This window comes from Neomonachus schauinslandi, chromosome 4, assembly GCF_002201575.2.
Source record: "Neomonachus schauinslandi chromosome 4, ASM220157v2, whole genome shotgun sequence".
Classification (NCBI taxonomy): domain Eukaryota; kingdom Metazoa; phylum Chordata; class Mammalia; order Carnivora; family Phocidae; genus Neomonachus; species Neomonachus schauinslandi.
The window spans coordinates 40,975,827-40,992,663 of NC_058406.1; the positions used below are offsets into that span (position 1 = coordinate 40,975,827).

At 40.8% G+C, this 16,837-nt stretch overlaps 1 protein-coding gene across 1 annotated transcript in view; it reads right to left on the reverse strand.

The window, feature by feature from the left end:
* ORC1 (origin recognition complex subunit 1) overlaps positions 1 to 14,457 on the reverse strand; it is a 28,485-nt gene extending 14,028 nt beyond the window's left edge. Inside the window, exons 1-8 of the mRNA XM_044914029.1 lie at positions 14,437 to 14,457; positions 12,162 to 12,261; positions 11,402 to 11,529; positions 9,311 to 9,493; positions 7,626 to 7,944; positions 7,390 to 7,395; positions 1,554 to 1,904; positions 512 to 616 (exon numbers count right to left, since the gene is read on the reverse strand). Coding sequence (XP_044769964.1) covers positions 512 to 616; positions 1,554 to 1,904; positions 7,390 to 7,395; positions 7,626 to 7,944; positions 9,311 to 9,493; positions 11,402 to 11,529; positions 12,162 to 12,256 — 1,187 coding nt within the window. The 5' untranslated portion in view covers positions 12,257 to 12,261; positions 14,437 to 14,457. The remainder of the gene's footprint in view (positions 1 to 511; positions 617 to 1,553; positions 1,905 to 7,389; positions 7,396 to 7,625; positions 7,945 to 9,310; positions 9,494 to 11,401; positions 11,530 to 12,161; positions 12,262 to 14,436) is intronic.
* Between the last annotated feature and the right edge of the window lie 2,380 nt (positions 14,458 to 16,837).

Genomic DNA, 16,837 nt, shown 5'->3' on the forward strand with positions numbered 1-16,837 from the left:
ACAGTCTTTCCTACAACCAAGTAATATAGGATGTGCTATGCTTCTTGGGCCCTTGCTACTGTGATGCTCTGCTAAGGGCTTTAATTATATTATCTTATTAAATCCTTTAACAACCCTGTGACTTGTGTATTATCAGTCCCATCTTATAGAAGAGGAAACTGAGGCTTAGAAAGGTGAAGTAACCTTCCCAAGGTTACATAGTATTACAAAGCTCAGGTTAAAATCCAAGTAGCCAGAATCAAAGTTCATGCTTTTAGGCACTCCACTAACAATCTTGCTGCGTATGAGTAGGGGGCCCTGGGAGCCCCCTGAATCCAAGACAGTGTTTCTTGCCCCTTTCAAACTGTGACATTTATGTGGAATTAACATAATCCCAGACATACCAAGTAAAAGGCAAATTTAATGGAATAGCAAATAACAAACAAGAAACATAGGAGGCTTTAAGAGTTGAGATTATGGATATCATAGACAGCAGTGATGAACGTTTCCTGCTTGCTAAGAACAGGCTTACCGAAGCTGCTGCCTAATCCGATTCAAAGTCAAGAGAGAACTCTTCCTATGGATCTGATGTGGGGTAGAGGTAGTTTTATCCTGAGCTTCTGGTTCTTCCGCCTCCCTGTAAGATATCACAGCAAGATGACGAGAAACAGTTTTGGGCACTAGGAATCAGCAGCGGGCACCAGAAGTAGTCAGGTGGCCTGACTGGCTCCTACTGTTTTTACAGCTACTTTGGAGGGATTTGGATTTGGAGGGAACTAATCACACTTTGCCAAAAAGTTTATAATTCAAGTCTGACTCAAAACCAAAGATAAAGTTTACATGAAGCTTATCATTCAAATCAGACTCAAGACCTCCCCAGCCAGAGATCAGAATGTACTCATGCCAGACAGAGCTTCTTGTCCTCTTTCGTTTCTGAGGCATTGATGGATTTACTGTCTAGGCTCAAGGTGAGCAGAAATGCAGCTCTGTATTCAATACAAAGCATTTACCAAGCAAACCTATTATAGACCAGGTGCTGGAGTTTCTGAGCAGGAAATACAGCAATGTGTAATCTCTGTCTTGTCATGACATTATTTGTGCAGCCCATTATTTACAAACATTGTCTCGTGTCAAACTGCAAAGTTAACAAACTACATGCATTATCTTCTTGTACTATATGTATTTGAGAATGGTTTCCAATTTAAAAAAACAAAACAAAAAACAATAGGAAAGTGAGTGTTAACATGTGGCAAAGAGCCAGAGCAGGACTGTGAAGCAATCCAGGTTTGGGAAATTATCTCCTAGAGCAGTGATTCCAAAAGGACAGCCAAGTATATCAGAATCATCCAAAGAGCATTTCCAAATGCAGATTCCTGGGCCTAACATTTGGAGATTGATTCGCTATGTCTGGGAAGAGGCTTAGAAATCTGTAATTTGGAAAGGTTCCCGGGTGATGCTACAACAGTCAGATTTGAGACCTGCTGCTCTAACTTGAGCAGCCGTGTCCCACACATGTCACATCACATAAAGGAGCTCAGTTTGCTCTGTGGGAGGCAGGGTAACGCCCCAGTCACCTCTTTTTGATGTTTTCTGGTTTCAGAATCATGAAAGGCACCGCCAAGGATTTCCAGCCCCCCTTGGTAGGGGTACGTGTTCTTTCCTCACTCGTCTCTGTGGTTTTCAAGGCTGGGACTCGGGTTCTCAGGATCCTGTGACAGTCAGGTGATGCCTTCTTGTCATCCTTGGCACATGAGCTTTGAATCTCTCCAGTTTTCTGTGGGGCTTTCAGAGCTGGAGATGAGGTATGAAGTCCATCAGGCTGAGACCTCTTCGTAGGTGAGGTGATCTCAGAGAAGGCCACTTTTCGTTTACTTCTTCTGGGAGAATCCAACAAGGCCCCTGAATTCTGCTGGGAAATCCTAGTGCTGGGTGTCCTAGGGAGACCTAATCAAAGAGAAATCACCACAGACAATGTATGAATTTTATAATGAGCACTATACACAACCTCAATCTCATTAGAGCTAAATTCATCCATTGAAGTTATACAAACACATGAGTTGCCCATATATATTTATTTATTTTTTAGATTTTTTTTTTATTATTTATTTGAGAGAGAATGAGATAGAGAGAGAACATGAGAGAGGGGAGGGTCAGAGGGAGAAGCAGACTCCCTGCTGAGCAGGGAGCCCGATGCGGGACTCGATCCTGGGACTCCAGGATCATGACCTGAGCCGAAGGCAGTCGCCCAACCAACTGAGCCACCCAGGTGCCCCTGCCCATATATATTTAAAAAAAAAAAAGAAAAGGAATGCTGCCTCATTGTATTCTAGGGCCACTTTATTTTTTTATTATTATTTTTTTTAGAGACAGAGCATACATGTGTGAGCAGGGGGGAGGGGCAGAAGGAGGACAAGAGAGAGAGAGAATCTTAAGCAAGCTCCATACTCAGCACAGAGCCCAATGCAGGGCTCGATCTCACGACCCTGAGATCATGACCTGAGCATAAATCAAGACTCAGATGCTTAACCAACTGAGCCACCCAGGCGCTCCATGAATTGCCCATATTTTTAATTATTCCAAGCTAGCTAGCTTTCTTTCCCCAAGCTAGCTTGCTTTTTAAATTTTTCATCTCTCCTAAATTCCAGGGTGATTTTCCTAATTAGAACCATAAGTCAACTGTTAAATCAGCTTTTGTGAATAAATGTTCAGCAATTTCCCTGAAGTAATCTACCTAAAGAATGCTTAACCAGGGATGATACTGCAAGCCCTCAGCCCCCACTCAACAGCATCTGAAAGAATTTCTATCAGCCGCTCCGTTTGAGTAACAAGACCTAGATTTTTTTTAACTCATATTCTATCTGCCAATAGAGAGAAGATGGATCCCCGGGGGGCAATCAAATGGGTTCTGTGAATACATAGACCCACATGTGGATTTGCCCCTCTCTCACCATGACAAAGGTACCAGGAACCAAGTCATTCATTCAGATATCAATGTAAAGCTGTAAAACTGGCAGGGTATGTCCCAGGTGATAGGAGAAAACAAAAAATTGAGACTCAATCCTGGTCCCCATCCATAAGACACTCTAGTCTAACAGGGGAGATGATGCACATCAATGTCTATAATATGAAGTAAAATTGTCCTAAAGCACCTAAGTGCTAGTAAATATGGCTTTTGAGGTAGACCTTGAAAAAAGGACAAGATTCCAACAGAGTTGAAAGGGGAGGGAGGAGGAATATAGAGGGAGAATAGATGAGATGGATGAGAGTGAAGGCAACAAGGCTTTCGAAAGCACTGGGCACAGAGGCATTCGCTTTAGTCCCAGCAGGTGGTTATGTTGGGATTAGCTGCAGATAAGGTGAAGAAAGTCATCTAGCACCTGCGTGGAGAATATAGGGTAACTCATGTCTAGATTAATATAAAAATGTCCCAATGTCCTGGTCTCCCTCATACCTCATTTTCCCCTTTCTGTTAAAAACAATTAATCCAAAACATTTTCATCATAACCTCTCTCCTCTAGTTACATAACTGTGTCAAGTCCAGATTTCTTACCCTAACTCTCAAGGTCCTGTAAAATCAACAGTCAAAAAATACTGCCATTTATTTCTAAATGGTGATGTTGCCAATTATTTCTTTACTAATCTTTTGGTATTTCCCAATGTTTTACATGTTTATATTCAGCTCCTAAATACCCATCATACTAAGGAGCTATCAAGAACACAGATAACTTATACCCAACGAACTTGGCACATACACCAAGAATTCAGAAGGACTAATTACATATAATAGGATGAGGATGAGCTCTCAAACTGCCATGGAGTGGCTTCAAATACATTACAAGTGAAAAAAGTAAGATGAAAATGATATATCCAGTATGCTACTCTATTGGATAAGAAAAATAAAATTATATGCATATTTGTGCATCTGTATGTGTGTGTATACATACGTATCTGCTCATTTTTGCAAAAAACACAGAAAAAATAAACCAGAAACAAAACTGATTACCTACAAAAGATGGAACAGAAACGGGGTACAAAGGCAAAGAAAGGAATGGGGCTTCTCTAAGTACACTTTTTTTTTTTTTTAAGATTTTATTTGTCAGAGAGAGAGCACAAGCAGGGGGAGCATGGCAGGCAGAGGGAGAAGCAGGCTCCCCGCTGAGCAAGGAGCCCAATGCGGAACTCGATCCCAGGACCCTGGGATCATGACCTGAGCTGAAGGCAGACGCTTAACCGTCTGACCCACCCAGGCGCCCCAAGTATGCTTGTTTTAAATAGCTTTGAATCTTATTTTAATGTTTCACATGCTTAAAAATTAACCAAAGATGGGCAAGGCCCTAAAATTAAACAGAAATAAAAGAACCTAACTGCATATCACCAATGATATAACCATCAGAAGAAAAAAAAGCAATTAAATTAAATTTACTCCCTCGGTGGAATATATTCTAAAGGTATAGAGACCTGCAAATAAATTCTGAACTTTAGTTGGTAAGTGAACTACTGGTAGTAGTACTGGGATAGCAACTGGTAAACTACTTTGTGTCTGGGAGCCTGGGTGGCTCAGTCGTTGAGCGTCTGCCTTCGGCTCAGGTCATGGTCCCAGGGTCCTGGGATCAAGCCCCGCATCGGGCTCCCTGCTCCGTGGGAAGCCTGCTTCTCCCTCTCCCACTCCCCCTGCTTGTGTTCCTTCTCTTGCTGTGTCTCTCTCTGTCAAGTAAATAAATAAAATCTTTAAATAAATAAATAAATAAACTACTTTGTGTCTATCAGGATAGCTCCTGGGAGCCAGGGCTCTTCTTGAAGAAGGGAGATACAACTACGGAATACAGGAAGGAGGGGAAGAACCCTATGGTACAGATTAGAAGTATCGGTATGAATTTAAGAGTTTTAAAATATTTATTTCTTATCTCTTCCACTAAGGATCCAAAAGCAATGTCACCTTAGTAGCAAAGCTTTCGAAGTTACAGGGCTCAACATTACTAGTCATTAGGGAACAATAATGCAACAATGACATACCACCTCACATCCATTAGGATGGCTACTATCAAAAACACAGGACACAACAAGAGTTGATGAAGGAGGGGGGAAATAGGAACCCTTGTGCACTGTTGATGAAAATGTAAAATGATGCAGCTGCTGCGGAAAATAGTATGGTGGTTCCTAGAAAAATTAAAACTACAACTATCATATGACCCAGCAATTCCACTTCTGGGTATATATATACTCAAAATGAAAGCAGAGACTTGAGCAGATACTTGTACACCCATGTTCATAGCAATAATAGTCACAATAAGCCAAAAGATGAAAGCAACCCAGACGAACCATGAGAGACGATGGACTCTGAAAAACAAACAGGGTTCTAGAGGGGAGGGGGGTGGGAGGATGGGTTAGCCTGGTGGTGGGTACTGAGGAGGGCACGTTCTGCATGGAGCACTGGGTGTTATGCACAAACAATGAATCATGGAACACTTCATCTAAAACTAATGATGTAATGTATGGGGATTAACATAAGAATAAAAAAAAAAATTAAAAAAAAAAAAAAAAAAAGAAAGCAACCCAAGTGTCTACTGACAGATGAACAGATAAACAAAATATGGCATATATGTACTATGGACTATTATTCAGCCTTAAAAAGAAAGGAAATTTTACCTCGAATAGCCAAAGCAATCTTGAGAAAGAACAATGCTGGAGGCATCAAACTCCCTGATTTTAAACTATATTACAAACCTACAGTAATCAAAACAGTATGGTACTGGCATAAAAAACATACACAAAGATCAGTGGAACAGAATAGAGACCTAAAATAAACCCACCTACACAATTTACAAAAAAGCAACCAAGAATATACAATAGGGAAAAGACAGTCTCTTCAATAAATGGTGCTGGGAAAACTGGACAGCCACATGCAAAAAAATGAAATGGACCAACTGTCTTACACCATATGCAAAATCAACTCAAAATGGATTAAAGATTTGAATATAACACCTGAAACCATAAAATTCCTAGAAGAAAACATAGGCAGTAAGTTCCTTGACATTGGTCTTGGAGATGATTTTTTGGATCTGAAACCAAAAGCAAACACAACAAAAGCAAAAATAAACAAGTAGGACTATATCAAACTAAAAAGTTTCTGCACAACAGGGGAAACCATCAACAAAATGAAAAGGCAACCTACTGAGCGGGAGAAAATATTAAGAATCATTTATCTGATAAGGGGTTAATATCCAAAATATATAAAGAACTCACACAATTCGATAGCAAAAAACCAAACAAGCTGATTAAAAAATGGGCCAAAGATCTGAATAAACATTTTCCCAAAGACATACAGATGGTCAACAGGTACATGAAAAGATGCTCAGTGTCACTAATAATCAGGGAAATGCAAATCAAAACCACCACGAAATAACAACTTACACTTATCAGAATTGCTATTATCAAAAAGACAAGTGTTGGTGAGGATATGGAAGAAAAGCAGGTTGAGCCTGCTTCTCAACCTCTCCCACTCCCCCTGCTTGTGTTCCCTCTCTCGCTGTGTCTCTCTCTGTCAAATAAATAAATAAAATCTTAAAAAAAAAAAAAAAAAGATTTTATTTGTCAGTGAGAGAGAGGGCACAAGCAGGGGGTGCGGCAGGCAGAGGGAGAAGCAGATTCCCCGCTGAGCAAGGAGCCCAATGCAAAACTCGATCCCAGGATGCTGAGATCATGACCTGAGCCGAAGGCAGACGCTTAACCAACTGAGCCACCCAGGCGTCCCTAGAATCTAAATAAAAAAACAAACAAACAAAAAACAAGCTCATAGATACAGAGAACAGATAGGTGATCTCCAGTAAGGGGGTCAGTGAAGTGGATGAAGGCAGTCAAAATATACTAACTCCCAGTTACGAAATAAGTCATGACGATACAGTGTGCATGGAGTTATAATGGCAACTATAGTTAAGAATACTATTATTGAATATCTGAAAGTTGGTTAGAGAGTAAATCCTAAAAGTTCTCACCTCAAGAAAAAAATATTTGTAACTATGTATGGTGACAGATGTCAACAACTTATTATACCTGAAACTATATTACCTGAAACTAATATGATGTTATAATCATTCCACTTAAATGAGGTATCTAGAGTAGTCAAATTCAGGAAAACGGAATGGTGGTGGTTGCCCAGGGATGGCGGATGGAGAGATGGGAAGTTACGGTCTAATGGTTGCAGAGTTTCCGTTTCAGAAGATGATGGGGATGGCTGTACAAAAATGTGAATAATGTATTTAATGCCACCTAATTATACACTTAAAAATGACTAAAATGGTAAATTTTATGTTATGTGTATTTCTTTTCTTTCTTTCTTTCTTTTTTTTTTTTTTAAAGATTTTATTTATTTATTCATAAGAGACAGAGAGAGAAGCAGAGGGAGAAGCAGGCTTCCCGCTGCGCAGGGAGCCCCATGCGGGACTCGATCCCAGTACCCTGGGATCATGACCTGAGCCGAAGGCAGACACTTAACCATCTGAGCCACCCAGGCGCCCTGTTATGTGTATTTCAACATGTGTCCACTCAGTACCTGGCCTGCTGGGGCACTAACTCGATACAATGGCACCTGTTAATATTTTATCATATTCCTTTAGTCTCAATATTGCCCACTGTGACCCATTTCACACATACCACTGAGCTCCAGTCTCTTCTTTGCCTTTGGGGTGACAGGATGGGAAGGAGTTCGGCGAGATTTGGAGGTAGAGTGCCTTGATTCAATCCTTTTGATCGCATGCTCTGCTGTGGTCCAAGAAGTGCTTCCTAGGCCCTTAGTCTTGGCTCCCACAGGCTTCTGGCACCTAGGACTGCCTTCTTGTGGCTGATCAAACTCTGCAAAGAGTTCTGGGGCTAGTGGTCTGAATGTCTTCTCATTCCAAGATAGTTTCACAAAGAGCGTCTTCTCATTTTTCGGATCCATAGGTATCACTTCATCTGGGCCTAAAGCTACTACCTGAATAGGAAGAAGTGAGAACCAAATGAGCCAAGGGATGCTTCATGAGAGCTATGATTAAAAAGCATTTACGTCTGGGGCGCCTGGGTGGCTCAGCTGGTTAAGCGACTGCCTTCGGCTCACGTCATGATCCTGGAGTCCCTGGATCGAGTCCCGCATCGGGCTCCCTGCTCGGCAGGGAGTCTGCTTCACCCTCTGACCCTATCCCCTCTCATGTGTTCTCTTTCTCTCAAATAAATAAATAAAATCTTTAAAAAAAAAAAAAAAAAAAGCATTTACGTCTGCATCCTTACCTGGAATGTCACTCTTCCCAAACTAAAGAGGCACAGACATGGCTTATTTCCAGACTCCCAGCTATGAGGTATGATATCCATACCCCACATTGCTTTCTTTCCCAGTCCAATCTATTCACTCATACCAAATTTCCCCACAACTTCTCTAAGCATGCTCCCCTGCTCAAGTCTGTAATGGCTCCTTGCTACAGCAAGATCTGATTATTACTCTGGTTTTTGGTGCCTTCTAAAATCTGGCCCCACTTTACTTCCTGAGTGCTCAGTACTCTTCCAAATGGCCTTCCATCGTTTTTTGAGCTTGGCTAGTCACAGTCCTGCTCATCTCCCCTATCATGCTCCTGCCTGAATACCCTCTTCCCTCTCTAGCTTTCTAAATTGACCCTTCAACCTCTATATCTGCCTTTTGCTCCTTCACTCATTTAACTCAGAGACAAATTATTTTGAGGCATATGTTATGCTGGGCTCATAAACTGGAAAAATCTGACTGGTCATGCCAGACCTAACTCTCTCTGCCTACTGTTAAACCACACTTGGGACCACACTTCATATCATTATATAATCCCCTATTTTGGGGGCCTGAAGTAGCTCAAGAAATAACCCATATCTTGGTCTCCAAACCAGTGTCTCCATTCATCCTACAGTTCATTGGAACCTGATTTATCACAAAATCCCATAATACAAGTTTGCCCTTAGCAACTAACACTCTTTGTACTGATCTACTCAAGGTGAAGTCCTCATTTAAGCAAGTGTATCCAGCCTCACAATGTTTTGTGCCTGCCACAATCACAACTAAATATAATTAATTTCCCACTGAGATTCATTTGCTAATTCCTGCTCATCCCTTGGGTCACAACCTAAATGTCACTTCCTCCAGGAGGCTCCTAACACATGGTAAGTGCTCTTGATAAATATTTGTTGAGATGAAGTAGGCAGCAAGCAGAAAAGATGACAAACAGGAAAAAATTCATTTCTGTGGGGTAAATTAGAGCCAGTAATGTTTTTGAGGTCAGCAGTTTAGGAGGCAGCCAGAAATAACCCTCAAAATAGAACCCGAGTATCAAGGCATCACTTACCTGCACATGGTCAATGATGGTCTCAGCACTAATGTTGCTGTTACAGGAAGGGTAATCATACCAGAATATCTCCTGTGCAGCAGGCTTCCGGCCCAGCAAATGCCGTTTACTGATAGGAACTTCACAGAATCGGATAAACCACTGTACTCGAGCACGTTTCTTAGAAGGAGCTTCAGAATCTAGGAGGGATAGGTGAAAAAAGGAGGTGTAAGAAAATGCAAGATCATTTTGTTAAGCACTTCGTATGTGCCAGACACTGTGCTAAGCACTTGATAATACTTAACATACTATTTTTAAATCCTCACATTAACCCTATAAGGTAGGTACTACAGCTATCTCCATTTTACAGGCAAAGTAATCAAGTTATAGGGACCTTACAAAATTTGTCAAAGGTCACAGGACCAACCAGCAGCAATCTGACGCCACCCAGCACCCATGTCCTTCTCACTTTGCTCCACTTCCTAATGAGGCTATCAGTCATCAAAGAAATTACAAAAGGCATTTGAGAGGAGAAATTCTAATCACAGGCACTGAACACATCTTGTAAATTAGTGATTATAAAGCAGCCACCAAAAAGCAGCAAAACAAAATCCGGGCGAAAATTAGAGCATCAGCCACTGAGGTGACTTCTGACAAACATACGCTTGCAATTTTTAGCTTTATCTTTACAATATACCATTAACATCACTCCGTACCAGCATTAGGTCCAAGTGAAAGGACATACACTCATTAGTGCCAACATCATCATCACCTCTTCCCTTCCCCGGCTCTCTTCAGAGAAAGACTGAAGCCATCCAATGGAGCACCACACAGACTCCAAAATCTATACACAAAGGCCCATACCTCAAATACAAAGCCCACAGTGCTGATGTGCTCCCCCTGGTGGCTGTTCCTTTGATGAGGTTTTCCTCCTTACTTGTCAAATATCCTTCCTATCTCTGGAATGTAAAACATCTTCATCCACTCACCCTATCAGTTCCTTCTTTTAGGTATACAAACTGCCGCAGGTGTAACTGCCACATCATTCCCCTCCTAGCTTTTGGAAGACACAGTTTTGTGTAGTTTCCATTGTTATCTTTCTTCTTAATCCTCCTTTTAGAACTCTGTCCCTTTCCCACCTTCCTGCACTCTTCTCTGCTTTGCAAAGGGTTAAGAGCTCAGAAAATCAGTTGAGGACTGTGAATGCAGACATGCAGGCTCTACCTTCCCTTTTGTTCCTCCAGCATTAGAGGCAGTAATGGCTTTCTGGACTTACTGATCTCTGGGAAATACCAGCTGTTGTTCCTCCAGCCTTTTCAACACTATGCACAGGTCCCCATGGGTAAAACACCTAAAGTGTTTTTGTGTTCCTGACTGAACATCAGCTGATACACCTTCCCAGTCCAGCTTACCTCCTCCCTTGTAAAAAAGTTACACTTGCAAAACCCATCAGTAACTCCTCATGTTAAAATTAAAAGACAAGTCTGGGGGTGCCTGGGTGGCTCAGTCGTTAAGCGTCTGCCTTCAGCTCAGGTCATGATCCCAGAGTCCTGGGATCGAGCCCCACATCGGGCTCCCTGCTCCGCGGGAGGCCTGCTTCTCCCTCTCCCACTCCCCCTGCTTGTGTTCCCTCTCTCGCTGTGTCTCTCTCTGTCAAATAAATAAATAAAATCTTAAAAAAAAAAAAAAAGACAAGTCTGTATTATAGTGCAAATCGCCTATTTCCCCCCCAACTTCCTCATGCTAAAATTAAGACAACTCTGTATGATAGTGCAAATCACCTATTTTTTTCTTCCCCTTCTTCTTGAATTCATCCTTTGTCCATTCCAAAAATCCTGCCTTAATGACCATTTTAACCCACTCCTAAAAATAATGGCAAAGCTAAATTCTTGAACCCCCCCCAATGCCATTTTTACCCAATACTGCTCTAATGAGTAAAGAAGTTTACTAGGTGTAAGAGGGTTCAGCCAGTGCTTAAATGACCCCACATCAGAAGCTAGGGCTCACACCCTATATGATGCTTTGAACAGAGAAATCAGCAATCAGAAATCTTGCAGCTCCCAATTGTTCATGATAAGAAATGGTTTTCATTCCAGCCCCAAACTTACCATCTTCAAATAGTTGAACCAATTTAGCAACATATGGATTTTCATCATCATCCCCTTCAATCAACACAAACTGTCCAACTTGGATGTGAATCTCATTCAGACCACCTTCCATTTTGACACTCATTTCTCTAGGAAGGAGAGAAACATGTTAGGAAATCACTTAGGGTGGGCCAAGGTCTTCAAACCCTCTGGGCAAATGAAAGTGCTTTCCAACTGGAAAATCTAAATAGTTTCTCTTTGATGACCAAGTCTCCTACTAGGAAACCAATTCACCCATAAAGTCATATGCAAGAAGAAATGAAATGGGTTGAATGAATGGTTTTAGTGTGAATGGTTAATCCAGAGGCCTTAAAATGAACCCTAATCTCTCTCGGTTATTCACAAAGAACAAAGGCTTCCCAAAGCATGAAAGCTGCCCAATAACAGTATCAAAATTTTCAGAGACCTCTAGGGCTGAGAGGACATAGGAACAATGGCGAATTCTACCCTGTTATCATGCAGAAATACAAAGAAACCACTTTAAATAAATACAGCATCATCATACATACGAAATTTTATTAACTTGACATGTCTTCCTCTATCACTGCTATATTTATGCTATCATCCTGTATCAAATAAAACCCCTCCTTATAATCCATTCATATTTATTGTCCCTCAATTCTCAATCTGTAGTAACTAGAACAGGCTGGATACAAGTTATTAACAATTTAGTGTGGAGAAGCTATTATTTCCAGGACAACCAACAGAGTCCATCACTCACTTGTAGGCGTGGTAGCGTAGTTTTTGATCCAACAACGGCTTGCCAACCCACGAATAAATTTGTCTCGTCTTCAGCCTTGTGGGGTAGTACGCCATGGCTCCTGTGTAAAAGTCACTAACTCTGAGTTAACATGACAATGCTCTGATGGATTCTAGCACACAGTCCTGCCTTCAATGAGTTCAGCCTTCTCTTTTGCCCCTGCTACATTCCCACAGATTTTAGAAAACATGTTCTTTGAGGAAAGTCAAGCTTTATTAAGATTGAACATAGACAATTTAGTATCATCTGCATATATCTTGTACTCTGCCTTACCTCTTCTTATGCAGGGTCAATATGCAGGAAAAGAAACTAAATTTTTAAGTACCTACTAGCTGCAAGGCAGCTAGGTTAGTATTAAACATGTTAGTATTAAACATCTAACAACTTGAAACTAAAAGATAGCGATACATGATTGTAAGTATCTTTTTTTTTTTTTAAAGATTTTATTTATTTATTTGACACAGAGAGAGACACAGCGAGAGAGGGAACACAAGCAGGGGGAGTGGGAGAGGGAGAAGCAGGCTCCCCGCCGAGCAGGGAGCCCAAGGCGGGGCTGGATCCCAGGACCCCAGGATCATGACCTGAGCTGAAGGCAGACACTTAACGACTGATTCACCCAGGTGCCCCTGTAAATATCTTCATAACACTTGTAATCGAGATAGGGATAAAATATCAACGCACTAAAGGACAACTAATAGTGTGAAGAGCCAAGAGATGGAGCCAGAGAGACTGCTGCAAGTTAGAGGACCAGATCTTGTAGCTGTTCAGGTAGCAAAGGCTTCCTACAGGGGCTTTCTGAACTGAATATTGAATAGTAAGTAGCTATTGATAAAATAAAGTTTATTTTTTTATTTTTTAAAAAGATTTTATTTATTTGACAGAGACAGAGAGCACAAGCAGGGGGAAAGGCAGGCAGAGGGAGAGGGAAAAGCAGATTCCCCACTTAGTAAGGAGCCTGATGTGGGGCTCAATCCCAGGACCCTGGGATCATGACCTGGGCCGAAGGCAGATTGCTTAACCGACTTAGCCACCCAGGCACCCCTGATAAGATAAAATTAAGTGAGGGATTCCAAGGGATAGAGGAAAAAACATGCAAGAGGCATTTAAGGGAACAGCAATGGGTTTTATCAAGTGTATCATTATGCTTACATTAAAGACAAAAACAAAACCACTCTGGCAGTTGAAAGGGGTATTTTCCTTTGCAGCTGACAGGCCCCAGCTATCAATAATTATGAGTAGCTGAAAAGAAATGCTTGTATTAAAGTACATGGGGAAAAAAAGAGACACTTTTACTGACAAAAACAGAAATGTGAATGAAAAATGCAAGCATATCTGACAAGCCTCTTTACAATTTGAAAACTGCAATCTATTAGTCTTAATGCCAATTTATTATCTTAAGTTTAAGTAATTAAGATAATAAATCTTTCCTCTAAATTAAATGCTGTTTTTATGGAGCTAAAATTTGACAAAATCAGGGTTAAAGAATTTTTTTCTTTAATCCGTCTGACAGAATTACTCTGAATTACTGATAGATGGACCAATAATTTCAGTCTGTGTTGAAAACAACAGAATTTTACTAGCATATTGACATCCTGATTAAACAAGCTTGTTTCCTGAAGTTCAGTAGCATTATGTCCTATTCTCTACTTGGGAACATTCTGACCTATAAGATTTTCTGCTTTTAAAAAAGGTATTTTTTAGCACACTTTGAGGAAACTAGCAAAAAGAAAAAGATACTAAGTCATTAGTAAATACACAGCTTAGAAATGATGCCTGAATGCTTTAAAGAACATTAAGAGTACTATATAATTCACAACATGGTAGTATTAAAATCAATCTAATTTTAATTAAGCACATCACAGAAATGAACAAAGAGCAAAGACTCATGAGTCAAAACAAATAAAAGATTTGTGCTCTGGGGCACCTGGGTGGCTCAGTCGTTAAGCGTCTGCCTTCAGCTCAGGTCATGATCCCAGGGTCCTGGGATCGAGCCCCGCATCGGGCTCCCTGCTCGGTGGGAAGCCTGCTTCTCCCTCTCCTACTCCCCCTGCTTGTGTTCCCTCTCTCGCTGTGTCTCTCTCTGTCAAATAAATAAAATCTTAAAAAAAAAAAAAAAGATTTGTGCTCCAGTAAAAAATGAATTTGGATTCGTTATATCCAATAAGCTTTTGGTAAAACTTAGTAAAAGTGTTTGAATCTCAGTAAGTGTTCGAGGAAATACGTAACACTAACTTACCTTACAATAGATATTCCTTTTAATGGATGATCTAACACGGTACTGTCAGAAGTAAACTTGCAATTTTTCACCTCTCCACAATGTAATCAAGCAAAATAGGCTACCGAGAGAACAGAGAGAACAAAAGATGCAAGTCAATTACTCACTAAACTGCCATTTTAAAAAGAACTGGAATATCACTTAAGAGTGCTTTGTAGCAAATTGGCTATCTCCCAGAAAACTGTCTACAATTCCTGAATAATCTAATTGTAGGACAAATGGCCTGATTTGTCACTTTGACTATGACAGTTGACTATACTGAAACAATAATTTCATTTTTTCAAACCCCAAATTGGCACAGAAGGACTACCGCCATATTTACAAGGTACTCATTTATACCTAAGACGGGAAAAAAAAAAATCCATGCTCTCAAATCTTTTAAATCCAGAAGTTATTTAATCTTACTAAAGCAGGCATCCTCCTTCAAAAACCAACCCAAGATAAAACTTAACATTCCCTTTCTAGGAGATCATGAGCTGTGTTCATTGAGACCAGTACATGGACACATATGCACAAGGGTGAGTGATTTACCCTAGGCTGAGCAAGCAGGGATATTGCAAGACTATCTGGGCTTGGACATAAAAACTGCCTCACTCTGGTCTATCACTCTGCTCCAGGCCTGGTTTTCCAAGCCTCCAGACCAAGGTTGTTGGTGCCCTCAGACTTAATACACCCTGTTCCCTCTTCTTGCATATCTTTTCAGGGATGGCTCGGGTCTCAGCCCCAATAAAACTTTCTCAGATAGGCCTTCACTGATACCCAATGGAAATTTACCCTCCCACCACCTTATACTGTCCCTCAGGGTCATATTCCATTATACCACCCTATGATCAAAGCAATAAGCATTATATTACTTTCTTATTTATTGTACTTCCTACATTAGAATGTTAACTTCCAAAAAGCATAGATCTTGGGACCTTATCTATCTTGTTCATAACTGCATTCCCACAGCTTAGGTTAGGACTTGGCATAAAATAGGTGAATGAATGAATGAAAAACAAACTGGTTTTAAAAGTCATTAGGACAGGGGCGCCTGGGTGGCTCAGTAGGTTAAGCATCTGCCTTCGGCTCAGCTCATGATCCCAGGGTCCTGGGATCGCTGGGCTCAGCCGGGAGCCTGCTTCTCCCTCTCCTTCTGCCCCTCCCCCTGCTTGTGCTCTCTGTCAAATGAATAAATAAAAATCTTAAAAAAAAAAAATCATTAGGACAGTATCAAGTGTGGTAAAGACATAGAACAACTAGAACCCTCATACACTGCTGGAAGGCATGTAAATTGGTAAAACCACTTTGAAAAATGGGCTGTATCTACTAAAGCTGCACATCCTATGACTCAGCAATTCCAACACAATACACCCAACATAAAAACATACGTACCATCAAAAGACATGAACCAAAATGTTCATAGCAGCACTATACAGCAATGAAATTAAACCAACTACAACTGCACGTATGGTGAAAATCTCAAAAAATAACAGTGAGTGAAAGAAATCAGACACCAAAAGAAATCATACTATATTGATTTCATTCATACAAAGCTTAAAAATAGGTTAAAAGTAACCCATGGTGTTATAAGTCAGAACAGAAGGTAACCTAAGTGACTGAAAGAGAACACAGTGGGGAAGGGACATGTTTCTGGGATGCTGGTCAGGTTTCTTGATCTGGAAGCTGGTTACACAGTTATGTTCTCTTGAAGAAAATTCCTTGACCTGTACATTTATGGTAAGTGCACTTGTCGGTATAGTTATTTTTCAATGAAAAGTTCAAAAAATTAATCAAGAATCCTTCCACAGAGGCAGCATAGGATGTCAAGCCTCTTTGTACTGTTACCCCACTTTCTTACCTTCGACCCAGCATTTCATCTCACCCACCATTAGCAGAGAGATTACCCAAGAGGGACGATGAATGGGGTGGAAAGGCAGGCCTGACTTGGTGGAGCAAAGGCTTTGGCTCCTAGGAGATAACCACCACAGGCTCTTAATTGTTGCAGATATCGGAACTCTGGAACATACACACCACCCAGTGCAGGGTGCCACACCCAAGGAAAATATAAGGGAGTTGGGGTAAAAATGATAGCAGGTATGTATTGAGTCAATACGACAGAAGGTGGAGCCAAAACTCTACATTTATCTCATTTAATCCTCAAAATAATCCTAGTACAATGCTAGTACATACTAAGTGCACAACACCTCTCAATAATAAATATTTGCTAAATGAAAGGTAAGTGCTATTAGCACTTCAAAATGATTAACTTGTCCCAATGTTACACAAGATGGTACAGCCTTAATTCGAACCCTGAGCAGCCGGGATTCCAATGACTCTAAACCTTACAACACCTGTGTGAAAGCGGATAATGTTAATATAT